Here is a 20,757-nt window from a genome sequence, read left to right as displayed (position 1 = left end):
ACCCCCTGGAAATGTTAACACGCTCCCCGGAGACACCCTGTAAATATTAACACACTCCCCGGAGACCCCCTGTAATATTAACACGCTCCCGGAGACCCCTGTAAATATTAACACACTCCCCGGAGACCCCCTGTAAATATTAACACACTCCCCGGGGACCCCCTGTAAATATTAACACACTCCCCGGGGACCCCCTGTAAATATTAACACACTCCCCGGAGACCCCCTGTAAATATTAACACACTCCCCGGAGACCCCCTGTAAATATTAACACACTCCCCGGAGACCCCCTGTAAATATTAACGCACTCCTCGGAGACCCCCTGCAAATATTAACACACTCCCCGGAGACCCCCTGTAAATATTAACACACTCCCCGGAGACCCCCTGAAAATATTAACGCACTGCTTTGTACTTGGTTCCATCAGGTCGATAACTCGTCCCTCACTGGAGAATCTGAACCTCAGACCCGGTCACCTGAATTCACCAACGAGAATCCCCTCGAGACGAGGAATATTGCATTTTTCTCCACCAATTGTGTGGAAGGTAATATCATCCTGAGTCCGTATCCATCCTGGGAGGGGAGTGAGTGTCACAGTTTATCAGTGCAGAGGGAGCTTTACTCTGTATCTACCCCTGTACCTGACCCTGGGAGTGTTTGATGGGACAGGGTCGAGGGAGCTTTACTCTGTATCTAACCCTGTACCTGCCCTGGGAGTGTTTGATGGGACAGTGTCGAGGGAGCTTTACTCTGTATCTAACCCTGTACCTGCCCTGGGAGTGTTTGATGGGACAGTGTAGAGGGAGCTTTACTCTGTATCTACCCCTGTACCTGACCCTGGGAGTGTTTGATGGGACAGTGTAGAGGGAGCTTCACTCTGTATCTAACCCTGTACCTGCCCTGGGAGTGTTTGATGGGACAGTGTAGAGGGAGCTTTACTCTGTATCTACCCCTGTACCTGACCCTGGGAGTGTTTGATGGGACAGTGTCGAGGGAGCTTTACTCTGTATCTAACCCTGTACCTGCCCTGGGAGTGTTTGATGGGACAGTGTTGAGGGAGCTTTACTCTGTATCTAACCCTGTACCTGCCCTGGGAGTGTTTGATGGGACAGTGTAGAGGGAGCTTTACTCTGTATCTAACTCTGTACCTGCCCTGGGAGTGTTTGATGGGACAGTGCAGAGGGAGCTTTACTCTGTATCTAACCCTGTACCTGACCCTGGGAGTGTTTGACGGGACAGTGTAGAGGGAGCTTTACTCTGTAACTAACCCTGTACCTGACCCTGGGAGTGTTTGATGGGACAGTGTCGAGGGAGCTTTACTCTGTATCTAACCCTGTACCTGCCCTGGGAGTGTTTGATGGGACAGTGTAGAGGGAGCTTTACTCTGTATCTAACCCTGTACCTGACCCTGGGAGTGTTTGATGAGACAGTGTCGAGGGAGCTTTACTCTGTATCTCACCCTGTACCTGACCCTGGGAGTGTTTGATGGGACAGTGTAGAGGGAGCTTTACTCTGTATCTCACCCTGTACCTGACCCTGGGAGTGTTTGATGGGACAGTGTAGAGGGAGCTTTACTCTGTATCTCACCCTGTACCTGACCCTGGGAGTGTTTGATGGGACAGTGTAGAGGGAGCTTTACTCTGTATCTCACCCTGTACCTGACCCTGGGAGTGTTTGATGGGACAGTGTGGAGGGAGCTTTACTCTGTATCTAACCCTGTACCTGACCCTGGGAGTGTTTGATGGGACAGTGTAGAGGGAGCTTCACTCTGTATCTAACCCTGTACCTGACCCTGGGAGTGTTTGATGGGACAGTGTAGAGGGAGCTTCACTCTGTATCTAACCCTGTACCTGACCCTGGGAGTGTTTGATGGGACAGTGTAGAGGGAGCTTTACTCTGTATCTAACCCTGTACCTGACCCTGGGAGTGTTTGATGGGACAGTGTAGAGGGAGCTTCACTCTGTATCTAACCCTGTACCTGACCCTGGGAGTGTTTGATGGGACAGTGTAGAGGGAGCTTTACTCTGTATCTAACCCTGTACCTGACCCTGGGAGTGTTTGATGGGACAGTGTAGAGGGAGCTTTACTCTGTATCTAACCCTGTACCTGACCCTGGGAGTGTTTGATGGGACAGTGTGGAGGGAGCTTTACTCTGTATCTAACCCTGTACCTGACCCTGGGAGTGTTTGATGGGACAGTGTAGAGGGAGCTTTACTCAGTATCTAACCCTGTACCTGCCCTGGGAGTGTTTGACGGGACAGTGTAGAGGGAGCTTTACTCTGTATCTAACCCTGTACCTGACCCTGGGAGTGTTTGATGGGACGGTGTGGAGGGAGCTTTACTCTGTATCTAACCCTGTACCTGACCCTGGGAGTGTTTGATGGGACAGTGTAGAGGGAGCTTTACTCTGTATCTAACCCTGTACCTGCCCTGGGAGTGTTTGACGGGACAGTGTAGAGGGAGCTTTACTCTGTACCTAACCCTGTACCTGCCCTGGGTATGTTTGATGGGACAGTGTAGAGGGAGCTTTACTCTGTATCTAACCCTGTACCTGCCGCTGGGAGTGTTTGACGAGACAGTGTGGAGGGAGCTTTACTCTGTATCTAACCCTGTACCTGACCCTGGGAGTGTTTGATGGGACAGTGTGGAGGGAGCTTTACTCTGTATCTAACCCTGTACCTGACCCTGGGAGTGTTTGACGGGACAGTGCAGAGGGAGCTTTACTCTGTATCTAACCCTGTACCTGCCCCTGGGAGTGTTTGATGGGACAGTGTGGAGGGAGCTTTACTCTGTATCTAACCCTGTACCTGACCCTGGGAGTGTTTGATGGGACAGTGTCGAGGGAGCTTTACTCTGTATCTAACCCTGTACCTGCCCCTGGGAGTGTTTGATGGGACAGTGTGGAGGGAGCTTTACTCTGTATCTAACCCTGTACCTGACCCTGGGAGTGTTTGACGGGACAGTGCAGAGGGAGCTTTACTCTGTATCTAACCCTGTACCTGCCCTGGGAGTGTTTGATGGGACAGTGTAGAGGGAGCTTTACTCTGTATCTAACCCTGTACCTGCCCTGGGAGTGTTTGACGGGACAGTGTAGAGGGAGCTTTACTCTGTATCTAACCCTGTACCTGACCCTGGGAGTGTTTGACGGGACAGTGTAGAGGGAGCTTTACTCTGTATCTAACCCTGTACCTGCCCAGGGAGTGTTTGACGGGACAGTGTAGAGGGAGCTTTACTCTGTATCTAACCCTGTACCTGACCCTGGGAGTGTTTGACGGGACAGTGTAGAGGGAGCTTTACTCTGTATCTAACCCTGTACCTGCCCTGGGAGTGTTTGACGGGACAGTGTAGAGGGAGCTTCACTCTGTATCTAACCCTGTCCCTGCCCTGGGAGTGTTTGATGGGACAGTGTAGAGGGAGCTTTACTCTGTATCACACCCTGCACCTGACCCTGGGAGTGTTTGATGGGACTGTGTAGAGGGAGCTTTACTCTGCATCTAACCCTGTGCCTGCCCTGGGAGTGTTTGATGGGACAGTGTAGAGGGAGCTTTACTCTGTATCTAACCCTGTACCTGACCCTGGGAGTGTTTGATGGGACAGTGTCGAGGGAGCTTTACTCTGTATCTAACCCTGTACCTGCCCCTGGGAGTGTTTGATGGGACAGTGTGGAGGGAGCTTTACTCTGTATCTAACCCTGTACCTGACCCTGGGAGTGTTTGACGGGACAGTGCAGAGGGAGCTTTACTCTGTATCTAACCCTGTACCTGCCCTGGGAGTGTTTGATGGGACAGTGTAGAGGGAGCTTTACTCTGTATCTAACCCTGTACCTGCCCTGGGAGTGTTTGATGGGACAGTGTACAGGGAGCTTTACTCTGTATCTAACCCTGTACCTGCCCTGGGAGTGTTTGATGGGACAGTGTAGAGGGAGCTTTACTCTGTGTCTAACCCTGTACCTGCCCTGGGAGTGTTTGATGGGACAGTGTAGAGGGAGCTTTACTCTGTATCTGACCCTGTACCTGACCCTGGGAGTGTTTGATGGGACAGTGTAGAGGGAGCTTTACTCTGTATCTAACCCTGTACCTGCCCTGGGAGTGTTTGATGGGACAGTGTGGAGGGAGCTTTACTCTGTATCTAACCCTGTACCTGACCCTGGGAGTGTTTCACGGGACAGTGTAGAGGGAGCTTTACTCTGTACCTAACCCTGTACCTGCCCTGGGTATGTTTGATGGGACAGTGTAGAGGGAGCTTTACTCTGTATCTAACCCTGTACCTGACCCTGGGAGTGTTTGATGGGACAGTGTAGAGGGAGCTTTACTCTGTATCTAACCCTGTACCAGCCCTGGGAGTGTTTGATGGGACAGTGTAGAGGGAGCTTTACTCTGTATCTAACTCTGTACCTGCCCTGGGAGTGTTTGATGGGACAGTGTAGAGGGAGCTTTACTCTGTATCTAACCCTGTACCTGACCCTGGGAGTGTTTGACGGGACAGTGTAGAGGGAGCTTTACTCTGTATCTAACCCTGTACCTGACCCTGGGAGTGTTTGATGGGACAGTGTAGAGGGAGCTTTACTCTGTATCTAACCCTGTACCTGCCCTGGGAGTGTTTGATGGGACAGTGTAGAGGGAGCTTTACTCTGTATCTAACCCTGTACCTGACCCTGGGAGTGTTTGATGAGACAGTGTAGAGGGAGCTTTACTCTGTATCTCACCCTGTACCTGACCCTGGGAGTGTTTGATGGGACAGTGTAGAGGGAGCTTTACTCTGTATCTCACCCTGTACCTGACCCTGGGAGTGTTTGATGGGACAGTGTAGAGGGAGCTTTACTCTGTATCTCACCCTGTACCTGACCCTGGGAGTGTTTGATGGGACAGTGTAGAGGGAGCTTTACTCTGTATCTCACCCTGTACCTGACCCTGGGAGTGTTTGATGGGACAGTGTGGAGGGAGCTTTACTCTGTATCTAACCCTGTACCTGACCCTGGGAGTGTTTGATGGGACAGTGTAGAGGGAGCTTCACTCTGTATCTAACCCTGTACCTGACCCTGGGAGTGTTTGATGGGACAGTGTAGAGGGAGCTTCACTCTGTATCTAACCCTGTACCTGACCCTGGGAGTGTTTGATGGGACAGTGTAGAGGGAGCTTTACTCTGTATCTAACCCTGTACCTGACCCTGGGAGTGTTTGATGGGACAGTGTAGAGGGAGCTTCACTCTGTATCTAACCCTGTACCTGACCCTGGGAGTGTTTGATGGGACAGTGTAGAGGGAGCTTTACTCTGTATCTAACCCTGTACCTGACCCTGGGAGTGTTTGATGGGACAGTGTAGAGGGAGCTTTACTCTGTATCTAACCCTGTACCTGACCCTGGGAGTGTTTGATGGGACAGTGTGGAGGGAGCTTTACTCTGTATCTAACCCTGTACCTGACCCTGGGAGTGTTTGATGGGACAGTGTAGAGGGAGCTTTACTCAGTATCTAACCCTGTACCTGCCCTGGGAGTGTTTGACGGGACAGTGTAGAGGGAGCTTTACTCTGTATCTAACCCTGTACCTGACCCTGGGAGTGTTTGATGGGACGGTGTGGAGGGAGCTTTACTCTGTATCTAACCCTGTACCTGACCCTGGGAGTGTTTGATGGGACAGTGTAGAGGGAGCTTTACTCTGTATCTAACCCTGTACCTGCCCTGGGAGTGTTTGACGGGACAGTGTAGAGGGAGCTTTACTCTGTACCTAACCCTGTACCTGCCCTGGGTATGTTTGATGGGACAGTGTAGAGGGAGCTTTACTCTGTATCTAACCCTGTACCTGACCCTGGGAGTGTTTGACGGGACAGTGTAGAGGGAGCTTTACTCTGTATCTCACTCTGTACCTGCCCTGGGAGTGTTTGATTGGACAGTGTAGAGGGAGCTTTACTCTGTATCTAACCCTGTACCTGACCTGGGAGTGTTTGATGGGACAGTGTAGAGGGAGCTTTACTCTGTATCTAACCCTGTACCTGCCCTGGGAGTGTTTGATGGGACAGTGTAGAGGGAGCTTTACTCTGTATCTAACCCTGTACCTGCCCTGGGAGTGTTTGATGGGACAGTGTAGAGGGAGCTTTACTCTGTATCTAACCCTGTACCTGCCCTGGGAGTGTTTGATGGGACAGTGTAGAGGGAGCTTTACTCTGTATCTAACCCTGCACCTGCCCTGGGAGTGTTTGATGGGACAGTGTGAAGGGAGCTTTACTCTGCATCTAACCCTGTACCTGTCCTGGGAGTGTTTGATGGGACAGTGTGGAGGGAGCTTTACTCTGTATCTAACCCTGTACCTGCCCTGGGAGTGTTTGATGGGACAGTGTAGAGGGAGCTTTACTCTGCATCTAACCCTGTACCTGCCCTGGGAGTGTTTGATGGGACAGTGCAGAGGGAGCTTTACTCTGTATCTAACCCTGTACCTGCCCTGGGAGTGTTTGATGGGACAGTGTAGAGGGAGCTTTACTCTGTATCTAACCCTGCACCTGCCCTGGGAGTGTTTGATGGGACAGTGTGGAGGGAGCTTTACTCTGTATCTAACCCTGTACCTGCCCTGGGAGTGTTTGATGGGACAGTGTAGAGGGAGCTTTACTCTGTATCTAACCCTGCACCTGCCCTGGGAGTGTTTGATGGGACAGTGTAGAGGGAGCTTTACTCTGTATCTAAACCTGTACCTGCCCTGGGAGTGTTTGACGGGACAGTGTAGAGGGAGCTTTACTCTGTATCTAACCCTGTACCTGACCCTGGGAGTGTTTGACGGGACAGTGTAGAGGGAGCTTTACTCTGTATCTAACCCTGTACCTGCCCTGGGAGTGTTTGACGGGACAGTGTAGAGGGAGTTTTCCTCTGTATCTAACCCTGTACCTGCCCCTGGGAGTGTTTGATGGGACAGTGTAGAGGGAGCTTTACTCTGTATCTAACCCTGTACCTGCCCCTGGGAGTGTTTGATGGGACAGTGTAGAGGGAGCTTAACTCTGTATCTAACCCTGTCCCTGCCCTGGGAGTGTTTGATGGGACAGTGTGGAGGGAGCTTTACTCTGTATCTAACCCTGTACCTGACCCTGGGAGTGTTTGACGGGACAGTGTAGAGGGAGCTTTACTCTGTATCCAACCCTGTACCTGCCCTGGGAGTGTTTGACGGGACAGTGCGGAGGGAGCTTTACTCTGTATCTAACCCTGTACCTGACCCTGGGAGTGTTTGACGGGACAGTGTAGAGGGAGCTTTACTCTGTATCTCACTCTGTACCTGCCCTGGGAGTGTTTGATTGGACAGTGTAGAGGGAGCTTTACTCTGTATCTAACCCTGTACCTGCCCTGGGAGTGTTTGATGGGACAGTGTAGAGTGAGCTTTACTCTGTATCTAACCCTGTACCTGCCCTGGGAGTGTTGGATGGGACAGTGTAGAGGGAGCTTTACTCTGTATCTAACCCTGTACCTGCCCTGGGAGTGTTTGACGGGACAGTGCGGAGGGAGCGTTACTCTGTATCGAACCCCCTGTCCCTCCTTGTTTTAGGGACAGCCCGAGGAGTGGTCATTTTTACCGGGGACCGGACGGTGATGGGACGGATTGCCACCTTGGCCTCTGGCCTGGAGGTCGGTCAGACGCCCATCTCCATGGAAATTGAACACTTCATTCACATCATCACTGGTGTTGCTGTCTTCCTGGGTGTCTCCTTCTTCGTCCTCTCGCTGATCCTGGGCTACACCTGGCTGGAGGCTGTGATCTTTCTCATCGGGATTATCGTGGCTAATGTTCCCGAGGGGCTCCTCGCGACCGTCACTGTGAGATCTGGGGCCTGGGGTGGTGAACGGGGAGAGTGGGACTGGGCGTGGGAAAAGGGGGAGAGAGAGAGGAGAGAGTGAGATTATCAGGAGAGAGAGAGAGAGGAGAGAGTGAGATTATCAGGAGAGAGAGAGGAGAGAGTGAGATTATCAGGAGAGAGAAAGAGAGGAGAGAGTGAGATTATCAGGAGAGAGAGAGGAGAGAGTGAGATTATCAGGAGAGAGAGAGAGAGGAGAGAGTGAGATTATCAGGAGAGAGAGAGGAGAGAGTGAGATTATCAGGAGAGAGAGAGAGAGGAGAGAGTGAGATTATCAGGAGAGAGAGAGGAGAGAGTGAGATTATCAGGAGAGAGAGAGGAGAGAGTGAGATTATCAGGAGAGAGAGAGGAGAGAGTGAGATTATCAGGAGAGAGAGAGAGGAGAGAGTGAGATTATCAGGAGAGAGAGAGAGGAGAGAGTGAGATTATCAGGAGAGAGAGAGAGGAGAGAGTGAGATTATCAGGAGAGAGAGGAGAGAGTGAGATTATCAGGAGAGAGAGAGGAGAGAGTGAGATTATCAGGAGAGAGAGAGAGGAGAGAGTGAGATTATCAGGAGAGAGAGAGAGGAGAGAGTGAGATTATCAGGAGAGAGAGAGAAGAGAGTGAGATTATCAGGAGAGAGAGAGAGGAGAGAGTGAGATTATCAGGAGAGAGAGAGAGGAGAGAGTGAGATTATCAGGAGAGAGAGAGAGGAGAGAGTGAGATTATCAGGAGGGAGAGAGGAGAGAGTGAGATTATCAGGAGAGAGAGAGTGAGATTATCAGGAGAGAGAGAGAGGAGAGAGTGAGATTATCAGGAGGGAGAGAGGAGAGAGTGAGATTATCAGGAGAGAGAGAGAGGAGAGAGTGAGATTATCAGGAGAGAGAGAGGAGAGAGTGAGATTATCAGGAGAGAGAGAGGAGAGAGTGAGATTATCAGGAGAGAGAGAGGAGAGAGTGAGATTATCAGGAGAGAGAGAGGAGAGAGTGAGATTATCAGGAGAGAGAGAGGAGAGAGTGAGATTATCAGGAGAGAGAGAGGAGAGAGTGAGATTATCAGGAGAGAGAGAGGAGAGAGTGAGATTATCAGGAGAGAGAGAGGAGAGAGTGAGATTATCAGGAGAGAGAGAGGAGAGAGTGAGATTATCAGGAGAGAGAGAGAGGAGAGAGTGAGATTATCAGGAGAGAGAGAGGAGAGAGTGAGATTATCAGGAGAGAGAGAGAGAGGAGAGAGTGAGATTATCAGGAGAGAGAGAGGAGAGAGTGAGATTATCAGGAGAGAGAGGAGAGAGTGAGATTATCAGGAGAGAGAGAGGAGAGAGTGAGATTATCAGGAGAGAGAGAGGAGAGAGTGAGATTATCAGGAGAGAGAGAGAGGGAGAGAGTGAGATTATCAGGAGAGAGAGAGGAGAGAGTGAGATTATCAGGAGAGAGAGAGAGGAGAGAGTGAGATTATCAGGAGAGAGAGAGAGGAGAGAGTGAGATTATCAGGAGAGAGAGAGAGGAGAGAGTGAGATTATCAGGAGGGAGAGAGGAGAGAGTGAGATTATCAGGAGAGAGAGAGAGAGAGATTATCAGGAGAGAGAGAGAGGAGAGAGTGAGATTATCAGGAGGGAGAGAGGAGAGAGTGAGATTATCAGGAGAGAGAGAGAGGAGAGAGTGAGATTATCAGGAGAGAGAGAGGAGAGAGTGAGATTATCAGTAGAGAGAGAGAGGAGAGAGTGAGATTATCAGGAGAGAGAGGAGAGAGCGAGATTATCAGTAGAGAGAGAGAGGAGAGAGTGAGATTATCAGGAGAGAGAGAGGAGAGAGTGAGATTATCAGGAGAGAGAGAGAGGAGAGCGTGAGATTATCAGGAGAGAGAGGAGAGAGTGAGATTATCAGGAGAGAGAGAGGAGAGAGCGAGATTATCAGGAGAGAGAGAGAGGAGAGCGTGAGATTATCAGGAGAGAGTGAGATTATCAGGAGAGAGAGAGGAGAGAGTGAGATTATCAGGAGAGAGAGAGAGGAGAGAGTGAGATTATCAGGAGAGAGCGAGATTATCAGGAGAGAGAGAGAGGAGAGAGTGAGATTATCAGGAGAGAGAGGAGAGAGTGAGATTATCAGGAGAGAGAGAGAGGAGAGAGTGAGATTATCAGGAGAGAGAGGAGAGAGTGAGATTATCAGGAGAGAGAGAGGAGAGAGTGAGATTATCAGGAGAGAGAGAGGAGAGAGTGAGATTATCAGGAGAGAGAGGAGAGAGTGAGATTATCAGGAGAGAGAGGAGAGAGTGAGATTATCAGGAGAGGGAGAGAGGAGAGAGTGATATTATCAGGAGAGAGAGAGGAGAGAGTGAGATTATCAGGAGAGAGAGAGCAGAGAGTGAGATGATCAGGAGAGAGAGAGGAGAGAGTGAGATTATCAGGAGAGAGAGAGGAGAGAGTGAGATTATCAGGAGAGAGAGAGGAGAGAGTGAGATTATGAGGATAGAGAGAGGAGAGAGTGAGATTATCAGGAGGGAGAGAGTGAGATTATCAGGAGAGAGAGGGGAGAGAGAGATTATCAGGAGAGAGAGAGAGAGTGAGATTATCAGGAGAGAGAGAGAGGAGAGAGAGAGATTATCAGGAGAGAGAGAGGGAGAGAGAGATTATCAGGAGAGAGAGAGAGAGGAGAGAGTGAGATTATCAGGAGAGAGAGAGGAGAGAGTGAGATTATCAGGAGAGAGAGAGGAGAGAGTGAGATTATCAGGAGAGAGAGAGAGGAGAGAGTGAGATTCTCAGGAGAGAGAGAGAAGAGAGTGAGATTATCAGGAGAGAGAGAGAGAGAGGAGAGAGTGAGATTATCAGGAGAGAGAGAGGAGAGTGTGAGATTATCAGGGGAGAGAGAGAGGAGAGAGTGAGATTATCAGGAGAGAGAGAGGAGAGAGTGAGATTATCAGGAGAGAGAGAGGAGAGAGTGAGATTATCAGGAGAGAGAGAGAGAGAGAGAGGAGAGAGTGAGATTATCAGGAGAGAGAGAGGAGAGAGTGAGATTATCAGGAGAGAGTGAGAGGAGAGAGTGAGATTATCAGGAGAGAGAGAGGAGAGAGTGAGATTATCAGGAGAGAGAGAGGAGAGAGTGAGATTATCAGGAGAGAGAGAGAGGAGAGAGTGAGATTATCAGGAGAGAGAGAGGAGTGAGAGAGATTATCAGGAGAGAGAGGAGAGAGTGAGATTATCAGGAGAGAGGAGAGAGTGAGATTATCAGGAGAGAGAGAGAGGAGAGAGTGAGATTATCAGGAGAGAGTAGAGAGTGAGATTATCAGGAGAGAGAGAGAGAGTGAGATTATCAGGAGAGAGAGAGAGGAGAGAGTGAGATGATCAGGAGAGAGAGAGGAGAGAGTGAGATTATCAGGAGAGAGAGAGAGGAGAGAGTGAGATTATCAGGAGAGAGGAGAGAGCGAGATTATCAGGAGAGAGAGGAGAGAGAGTGATATTATCAGGAGAGAGAGAGGAGAGAGCGAGATTATCAGGAGAGAGAGCGAGATTATCAGGAGAGAGAGCGGAGAGAGCGAGATTATCAGAAGAGAGAGAGAGAGAGGAGAGAGTGAGATTATCAGGAGAGAGAGAAAAGAGAGTGAGATTATCAGGAGAGAGAGAGATAGAGAGTGAGATTATCAGGAGAGAGAGCGGAGAGAGTGAGGTTATGAGGAGAGAGAGAGAGTGAGATCATCAGGAGAGGGAGAGAGTGAGATTATAAGGAGAGGGAGAGAGAGGAGAGAGTGAGATTATCAGGAGAGAGAGAGAGGAGAGAGTGAGATTATCAGGAGAGAGAGGGAGAGAGAGAGTGAGATTATCAGGAGAGAGAGAGAGAGGAGAGAGTGAGATTATCAGGAGAGAGAGAGGAGAGAGTGAGATTATCAGGAGAGAGAGGAGAGAGTGATATTATCAGGAGAGAGAGTGGAGAGAGTGAGATTTTCAGGAGAGAGAGAGGAGAGAGTGAGATTATCAGGAGAGAGAGAGAGGAGAGAGTGAGATTATCAGGAGAGAGAGGAGAGAGTGAGATTATCAGGAGAGAGAGAGTGAGATTATTAGGAGAGAGAGAGAGGAGAGAGTGAGATTATCAGGAGAGAGAGAGAGAGGAGAGAGTGAGATTATCAGGAGAGAGGGAGAGAGTGAGATTATCAGGAGAGAGGGAGAGAGTGAGATTATCAGGAGAGAGAGAGGAGAGAGTGAGATTATCAGGAGAGAGAGAGAGGAGAGAGTGAGATTATCAGGAGAGAGAGAGGAGAGAGTGAGATTATCAGTAGAGAGAGAGAGGAGAGAGTGAGATTATCAGGAGAGAGAGGAGAGAGCGAGATTATCAGTAGAGAGAGAGAGGAGAGAGTGAGATTATCAGGAGAGAGAGGAGAGAGCGAGATTATCAGGAGAGAGAGAGAGGAGAGCGTGAGATTATCAGGAGAGAGAGGAGAGAGTGAGATTATCAGGAGAGAGAGAGGAGAGAGTGAGATTATCAGGAGAGAGAGAGAGGAGAGAGTGAGATTATCAGGAGAGAGCGAGATTATCAGGAGAGAGAGAGAGGAGAGAGTGAGATTATCAGGAGAGAGAGGAGAGAGTGAGATTATCAGGAGAGAGCGAGATTATCAGGAGAGAGAGAGGAGAGAGTGAGATTATCAGGAGAGAGAGAGAGGAGAGAGTGAGATTATCAGGAGAGAGAGGAGAGAGTGAGATTATCAGGAGAGAGAGGAGAGAGTGAGATTATCAGGAGAGGAGAGAGTGAGATTATCAGGAGAGGGAGAGAGGAGAGAGTGAGATTATCAGGAGAGAGAGAGGAGAGAGTGAGATTATCAGGAGAGAGAGAGGAGAGAGTGAGATTATCAGGAGAGAGAGAGTGAGATTATCAGGAGAGAGAGAGAGGAGAGAGTGAGATTATCAGGAGGGAGAGAGGAGAGAGTGAGATTATCAGGAGAGAGAGAGAGGAGAGAGTGAGATTATCAGGAGAGAGAGAGGAGAGAGTGAGATTATCAGGAGAGAGAGAGGAGAGAGTGAGATTATCAGGAGAGAGAGAGGAGAGAGTGAGATTATCAGGAGAGAGAGAGGAGAGAGTGAGATTATCAGGAGAGAGAGAGGAGAGAGTGAGATTTATCAGGAGAGAGAGAGGAGAGAGTGAGATTATCAGGAGAGAGAGAGGAGAGAGTGAGATTATCAGGAGAGAGAGAGGAGAGAGTGAGATTATCAGGAGAGAGAGAGGAGAGAGTGAGATTATCAGGAGAGAGAGAGAGAGGAGAGAGTGAGATTATCAGGAGAGAGAGAGGAGAGAGTGAGATTATCAGGAGAGAGAGAGAGAGGAGAGAGTGAGATTATCAGGAGAGAGAGAGGAGAGAGTGAGATTATCAGGAGAGAGAGGAGAGAGTGAGATTATCAGGAGAGAGAGAGGAGAGAGTGAGATTATCAGGAGAGAGAGAGGAGAGAGTGAGATTATCAGGAGAGAGAGAGAGGAGAGAGTGAGATTATCAGGAGAGAGAGAGGAGAGAGTGAGATTATCAGGAGAGAGAGAGAGGAGAGAGTGAGATTATCAGGAGAGAGAGAGAGGAGAGAGTGAGATTATCAGGAGAGAGAGAGAGGAGAGAGTGAGATTATCAGGAGGGAGAGAGGAGAGAGTGAGATTATCAGGAGAGAGAGAGAGAGAGATTATCAGGAGAGAGAGAGGAGAGAGTGAGATTATCAGGAGGGAGAGAGGAGAGAGTGAGATTATCAGGAGAGAGAGAGAGGAGAGAGTGAGATTATCAGGAGAGAGAGAGGAGAGAGTGAGATTATCAGTAGAGAGAGAGAGGAGAGAGTGAGATTATCAGGAGAGAGAGGAGAGAGCGAGATTATCAGTAGAGAGAGAGAGGAGAGAGTGAGATTATCAGGAGAGAGAGAGGAGAGAGTGAGATTATCAGGAGAGAGAGAGAGGAGAGCGTGAGATTATCAGGAGAGAGAGGAGAGAGTGAGATTATCAGGAGAGAGAGAGGAGAGAGCGAGATTATCAGGAGAGAGAGAGAGGAGAGTGTGAGATTATCAGGAGAGAGTGAGATTATCAGGAGAGAGAGAGGAGAGAGTGAGATTATCAGGAGAGAGAGAGAGGAGAGAGTGAGATTATCAGGAGAGAGCGAGATTATCAGGAGAGAGAGAGAGGAGAGAGTGAGATTATCAGGAGAGAGAGGAGAGAGTGAGATTATCAGGAGAGAGCGAGATTATCAGGAGAGAGAGAGGAGAGAGTGAGATTATCAGGAGAGAGAGAGGAGAGAGTGAGATTATCAGGAGAGAGAGGAGAGAGTGAGATTATCAGGAGAGAGAGGAGAGAGTGAGATTATCAGGAGAGGGAGAGAGGAGAGAGTGATATTATCAGGAGAGAGAGAGGAGAGAGTGAGATTATCAGGAGAGAGAGAGCAGAGAGTGAGATGATCAGGAGAGAGAGAGGAGAGAGTGAGATTATCAGGAGAGAGAGAGGAGAGAGTGAGATTATCAGGAGAGAGAGAGGAGAGAGTGAGATTATGAGGAGAGAGAGAGGAGAGAGTGAGATTATGAGGAGAGAGAGAGGAGAGAGTGAGATTATGAGGAGAGAGAGAGGAGAGAGTGAGATTATCAGGAGGGAGAGAGTGAGATTATCAGGAGAGAGAGGGGAGAGAGAGATTATCAGGAGAGAGAGAGAGAGTGAGATTATCAGGAGAGAGAGAGAGGAGAGAGAGAGATTATCAGGAGAGAGAGGGAGAGAGAGAGATTATCAGGAGAGAGAGAGAGAGGAGAGAGTGAGATTATCAGGAGAGAGAGAGGAGAGAGTGAGATTATCAGGAGAGAGAGAGGAGAGAGTGAGATTATCAGGAGAGAGAGAGAGGAGAGAGTGAGATTCTCAGGAGAGAGAGAGAGAGAGTGAGATTATCAGGAGAGAGAGAGAGAGAGGAGAGAGTGAGATTATCAGGAGAGAGAGAGGAGAGTGTGAGATTATCAGGGGAGAGAGAGAGGAGAGAGTGAGATTATCAGGAGAGAGAGAGGAGAGAGTGAGATTATCAGGAGAGAGAGAGGAGAGAGTGAGATTATCAGGAGAGAGAGAGAGAGAGAGAGGAGAGAGTGAGATTATCAGGAGAGAGAGAGAGGAGAGAGTGAGATTATCAGGAGAGAGAGAGGAGAGAGTGAGATTATCAGGAGAGAGAGAGGAGAGAGTGAGATTATCAGGAGAGAGAGAGGAGAGAGTGAGATTATCAGGAGAGAGAGAGGAGAGAGTGAGATTATCAGGAGAGAGAGAGGAGAGAGTGAGATTATCAGGAGAGAGAGAGGAGAGAGTGAGATTATCAGGAGAGAGAGAGGAGAGAGTGAGATTATCAGGAGAGAGAGAGGAGAGAGTGAGATTATCAGGAGAGAGAGAGGAGAGAGTGAGATTATCAGGAGAGAGAGAGAGGAGAGAGTGAGATTATCAGGAGAGAGAGAGGAGAGAGTGAGATTATCAGGAGAGAGAGAGAGAGGAGTGAGATTATCAGGAGAGAGAGAGGAGAGAGTGAGATTATCAGGAGAGAGAGGAGAGAGTGAGATTATCAGGAGAGAGAGAGGAGAGAGTGAGATTATCAGGAGAGAGAGAGGAGAGAGTGAGATTATCAGGAGAGAGAGAGGAGAGAGTGAGATTATCAGGAGAGAGAGAGAGGAGAGAGTGAGATTATCAGGAGAGAGAGAGGAGAGAGTGAGATTATCAGGAGAGAGAGAGAGGAGAGAGTGAGATTATCAGGAGAGAGAGAGAGGAGAGAGTGAGATTATCAGGAGAGAGAGAGAGGAGAGAGTGAGATTATCAGGAGGGAGAGAGGAGAGAGTGAGATTATCAGGAGAGAGAGAGAGAGAGATTATCAGGAGAGAGAGAGAGGAGAGAGTGAGATTATCAGGAGGGAGAGAGGAGAGAGTGAGATTATCAGGAGAGAGAGAGAGGAGAGAGTGAGATTATCAGGAGAGAGAGAGGAGAGAGTGAGATTATCAGTAGAGAGAGAGAGGAGAGAGTGAGATTATCAGGAGAGAGAGGAGAGAGCGAGATTATCAGTAGAGAGAGAGAGGAGAGAGTGAGATTATCAGGAGAGAGAGAGGAGAGAGTGAGATTATCAGGAGAGAGAGAGAGGAGAGCGTGAGATTATCAGGAGAGAGAGAGGAGAGAGTGAGATTATCAGGAGAGAGAGAGGAAGAGAGCGAGATTATCAGGAGAGAGAGAGAGGAGAGTGTGAGATTATCAGGAGAGAGTGAGATTATCAGGAGAGAGAGAGGAGAGAGTGAGATTATCAGGAGAGAGAGAGAGGAGAGAGTGAGATTATCAGGAGAGAGCGAGATTATCAGGAGAGAGAGAGAGGAGAGAGTGAGATTATCAGGAGAGAGAGGAGAGAGTGAGATTATCAGGAGAGAGCGAGATTATCAGGAGAGAGAGAGGAGAGAGTGAGATTATCAGGAGAGAGAGGAGAGAGTGAGATTATCAGGAGAGAGAGGAGAGAGTGAGATTATCAGGAGAGGGAGAGAGGAGAGAGTGATATTATCAGGAGAGAGAGAGGAGAGAGTGAGATTATCAGGAGAGAGAGAGCAGAGAGTGAGATGATCAGGAGAGAGAGAGGAGAGAGTGAGATTATCAGGAGAGAGAGAGGAGAGAGTGAGATTATCAGGAGAGAGAGAGGAGAGAGTGAGATTATGAGGAGAGAGAGAGGAGAGAGTGAGATTATCAGGAGGGAGAGAGTGAGATTATCAGGAGAGAGAGGGGAGAGAGAGATTATCAGGAGAGAGAGAGAGAGGAGAGAGTGAGATTATCAGGAGAGAGAGAGGAGAGAGTGAGATGATCAGGAGAGAGAGAGGAGAGAGTGAGATTATCAGGAGAGAGAGAGGAGAGAGTGAGATTATCAGGAGAGAGAGAGGAGAGAGTGAGATTATCAGGAGGGAGAGAGAGAGGAGAGGGAGATTATCAGGAGAGAGAGAGAGGAGAGAGTGAGATTATCAGGAGAGAGAGAGAGGAGAGAGTGAGATTATCAGGAGAGAGAGAGAGAGGAGAGAGTGAGATTATCAGGAGAGAGAGTGAGTAGAGAGTGAGATTATCAGGAGAGTGAGTGAGGAGAGAGTGAGATTATGAGGAGAGAGAGAGGAGAGAGTGAGATTATCAGGAGGGAGAGAGTGAGATTATCAGGAGAGAGAGGGGGAGAGAGAGATTATCAGGAGAGAGAGAGAGAGTGAGATTATCAGGAGAGAGAGAGAGGAGAGAGAGAGATTATCAGGAGAGAGAGGGAGAGAGAGATTATCAGGAGAGAGAGAGAGAGGAGAGAGTGAGATTATCAGGAGAGAGAGAGGAGAGAGTGAGATTATCAGGAGAGAGAGAGGAGAGAGTGAGATTATCAGGAGAGAGAGAGAGGAGAGAGTGAGATTCTCAGGAGAGAGAGAGAAGAGAGTGAGATTATCAGGAGAGAGAGAGAGAGAGGAGAGAGTGAGATTATCAGGAGAGAGAGAGGAGAGTGTGAGATTATCAGGGGAGAGAGAGAGGAGAGAGTGAGATTATCAGGAGAGAGAGAGGAGAGAGTGAGATTATCAGGAGAGAGAGAGGAGAGAGTGAGATTATCAGGAGAGAGAGAGAGAGAGAGAGGAGAGAGTGAGATTATCAGGAGAGAGAGAGGAGAGAGTGAGATTATCAGGAGAGAGTGAGAGGAGAGAGTGAGATTATCAGGAGAGAGAGAGGAGAGAGTGAGATTATCAGGAGAGAGAGAGGAGAGAGTGAGATTATCAGGAGAGAGAGAGAGGAGAGAGTGAGATTATCAGGAGAGAGAGAGGAGTGAGAGAGATTATCAGGAGAGAGAGGAGAGAGTGAGATTATCAGGAGAGAGAGGAGAGAGTGAGATTATCAGGAGAGAGAGAGAGGAGAGAGTGAGATTATCAGGAGAGAGTAGAGAGTGAGATTATCAGGAGAGAGAGAGAGAGAGGAGAGAGTGAGATTATCAGGAGAGAGAGAGAGGAGAGAGTGAGATGATCAGGAGAGAGAGAGGAGAGAGTGAGAATATCAGGAGAGAGAGAGAGGAGAGAGTGAGATTATCAGGAGAGAGGAGAGAGCGAGATTATCAGGAGAGAGAGGAGAGAGAGTGATATTATCAGGAGAGAGAGAGGAGAGAGCGAGATTATCAGGAGAGAGAGTGAGATTATCAGGAGAGAGAGCGGAGAGAGCGAGATTATCAGAAGAGAGAGAGAGAGAGGAGAGAGTGAGATTATCAGGAGAGAGAGAAAAGAGAGTGAGATTATCAGGAGAGAGAGAGATAGAGAGTGAGATTATCAGGAGAGAGAGCGGAGAGAGTGAGGTTATGAGGAGAGAGAGAGAGTGAGATCATCAGGAGAGGGAGAGAGTGAGATTATAAGGAGAGGGAGAGAGAGGAGAGAGTGAGATTATCAGGAGAGAGAGGGAGGAGAGAGTGAGATTATCAGGAGAGAGAGGGAGAGAGAGAGTGAGATTATCAGGAGAGAGAGAGAGAGGAGAGAGTGAGATTATCAGGAGAGAGAGAGGAGAGAGTGAGATTATCAGGAGAGAGAGGAGAGAGTGATATTATCAGGAGAGAGAGTGGAGAGAGTGAGATTTTCAGGAGAGAGAGAGGAGAGAGTGAGATTATCAGGAGAGAGAGAGAGGAGAGAGTGAGATTATCAGGAGAGAGAGGAGAGAGTGAGATTATCAGGAGAGAGAGAGTGAGATTATTAGGAGAGAGAGAGAGGAGAGAGTGAGATTATCAGGAGAGAGAGAGAGAGGAGAGAGTGAGATTATCAGGAGAGAGGGAGAGAGTGAGATTATCAGGAGAGAGGGAGAGAGTGAGATTATCAGGAGAGAGAGAGGAGAGAGTGAGATTATCAGGAGAGAGAGAGAGGAGAGAGTGAGATTATCAGGAGAGAGAGAGGAGAGAGTGAGATTATCAGTAGAGAGAGAGAGGAGAGAGTGAGATTATCAGGAGAGAGAGGAGAGAGCGAGATTATCAGTAGAGAGAGAGAGGAGAGAGTGAGATTATCAGGAGAGAGAGGAGAGAGCGAGATTATCAGGAGAGAGAGAGAGGAGAGCGTGAGATTATCAGGAGAGAGAGGAGAGAGTGAGATTATCAGGAGAGAGAGAGGAGAGAGTGAGATTATCAGGAGAGAGAGAGAGGAGAGAGTGAGATTATCAGGAGAGAGCGAGATTATCAGGAGAGAGAGAGAGGAGAGAGTGAGATTATCAGGAGAGAGAGGAGAGAGTGAGGTTATGAGGAGAGAGAGAGAGTGAGATCATCAGGAGAGGGAGAGAGTGAGATTATAAGGAGAGGGAGAGAGAGGAGAGAGTGAGATTATCAGGAGAGAGAGAGAGGAGAGAGTGAGATTATCAGGAGAGAGAGGGAGAGAGAGAGTGAGATTATCAGGAGAGAGAGAGAGAGGAGAGAGTGAGATTATCAGGAGAGAGAGAGGAGAGAGTGAGATTATCAGGAGAGAGAGGAGAGAGTGATATTATCAGGAGAGAGAGGAGAGGAGAGAGTGAGATTTTCAGGAGAGAGAGAGGAGAGAGTGAGATTATCAGGAGAGAGAGAGAGGAGAGAGTGAGATTATCAGGAGAGAGAGGAGAGAGTGAGATTATCAGGAGAGAGAGAGTGAGATTATTAGGAGAGAGAGAGAGGAGAGAGTGAGATTATCAGGAGAGAGAGAGAGAGGAGAGAGTGAGATTATCAGGAGAGAGGGAGAGAGTGAGATTATCAGGAGAGAGGGAGAGAGTGAGATTATCAGGAGAGAGAGAGGAGAGAGTGAGATTATCAGGAGAGAGAGAGAGGAGAGAGTGAGATTATCAGGAGAGAGAGAGGAGAGAGTGAGATTATCAGTAGAGAGAGAGAGGAGAGAGTGAGATTATCAGGAGAGAGAGGAGAGAGCGAGATTATCAGTAGAGAGAGAGAGGAGAGAGTGAGATTATCAGGAGAGAGAGGAGAGAGCGAGATTATCAGGAGAGAGAGAGAGGAGAGCGTGAGATTATCAGGAGAGAGAGGAGAGAGTGAGATTATCAGGAGAGAGAGAGGAGAGAGTGAGATTATCAGGAGAGAGAGAGAGGAGAGAGTGAGATTATCAGGAGAGAGCGAGATTATCAGGAGAGAGAGAGAGGAGAGAGTGAGATTATCAGGAGAGAGAGGAGAGAGTGAGATTATCAGGAGAGAGCGAGATTATCAGGAGAGAGAGAGGAGAGAGTGAGATTATCAGGAGAGAGAGAGAGGAGAGAGTGAGATTATCAGGAGGAGAGAGGAGAGAGTGAGATTATCAGGAGAGAGAGGAGAGAGTGAGATTATCAGGAGAGGAGAGAGTGAGATTATCAGGAGAGGGAGAGAGGAGAGAGTGAGATTATCAGGAGAGAGAGAGGAGAGAGTGAGATTATCAGGAGAGAGAGAGGAGAGAGTGAGATTATCAGGAGAGAGAGAGGAGAGAGTGAGATTATCAGGAGAGAGAGAGGAGAGAGTGAGATTATCAGGAGAGAGAGGAGAGAGCGAGATTATCAGGAGAGAGAGAGAGGAGAGCGTGAGATTATCAGGAGAGAGAGGAGAGAGTGAGATTATCAGGAGAGAGAGATGAGAGAGTGAGATTATCAGGAGCGAGAGAGGAGAGAGTGAGATTATCAGGAGAGAGAGGAGAGAGTGAGATTATCAGGAGAGAGAGAGGAGAGAGTGAGATTATCAGGAGAGAGAGGAGAGAGCGAGATTATCAGGAGAGAGAGAGAGGAGAGCGTGAGATTATCAGGAGAGAGAGGAGAGAGTGAGATTATCAGGAGAGAGAGATGAGAGAGTGAGATTATCAGGAGCGAGAGAGGAGAGAGTGAGATTATCAGGAGAGAGAGGAGAGAGTGAGATTATGAGGAGAGAGTGAGATTATCAGGAGAGAGAGAGAGAGGAGAGAGAGGAGAGAGTGAGATTATCAGGAGAGAGAGATGAGAGAGTGAGATTATCAGGAGAGAGAGAGGAGATAGTGAGATTATCAGG

General features: G+C 48.8%; 1 protein-coding gene across 1 annotated transcript; it reads left to right on the top strand.

Annotated features, from left to right (window-relative positions):
- Positions 1 to 427: 427 nt before the first annotated feature.
- Positions 428 to 7,788, top strand: LOC137309688 (sodium/potassium-transporting ATPase subunit alpha-1-like; the record flags this gene model as incomplete). Its single annotated transcript, XM_067977755.1, has 2 exons — positions 428 to 545; positions 7,520 to 7,788. Coding segments are annotated over 2 exons (387 nt in total), but the record flags the coding sequence as incomplete, so codon positions are not given.
- Between the last annotated feature and the right edge of the window lie 12,969 nt (positions 7,789 to 20,757).

Source organism: Heptranchias perlo, unplaced genomic scaffold (genome assembly GCF_035084215.1).
Source record: "Heptranchias perlo isolate sHepPer1 unplaced genomic scaffold, sHepPer1.hap1 HAP1_SCAFFOLD_1769, whole genome shotgun sequence".
In the NCBI taxonomy this organism is placed as follows: Eukaryota; Metazoa; Chordata; class Chondrichthyes; order Hexanchiformes; family Hexanchidae; genus Heptranchias; species Heptranchias perlo.
This window is presented reverse-complemented; position numbering and strand designations above follow the sequence as displayed.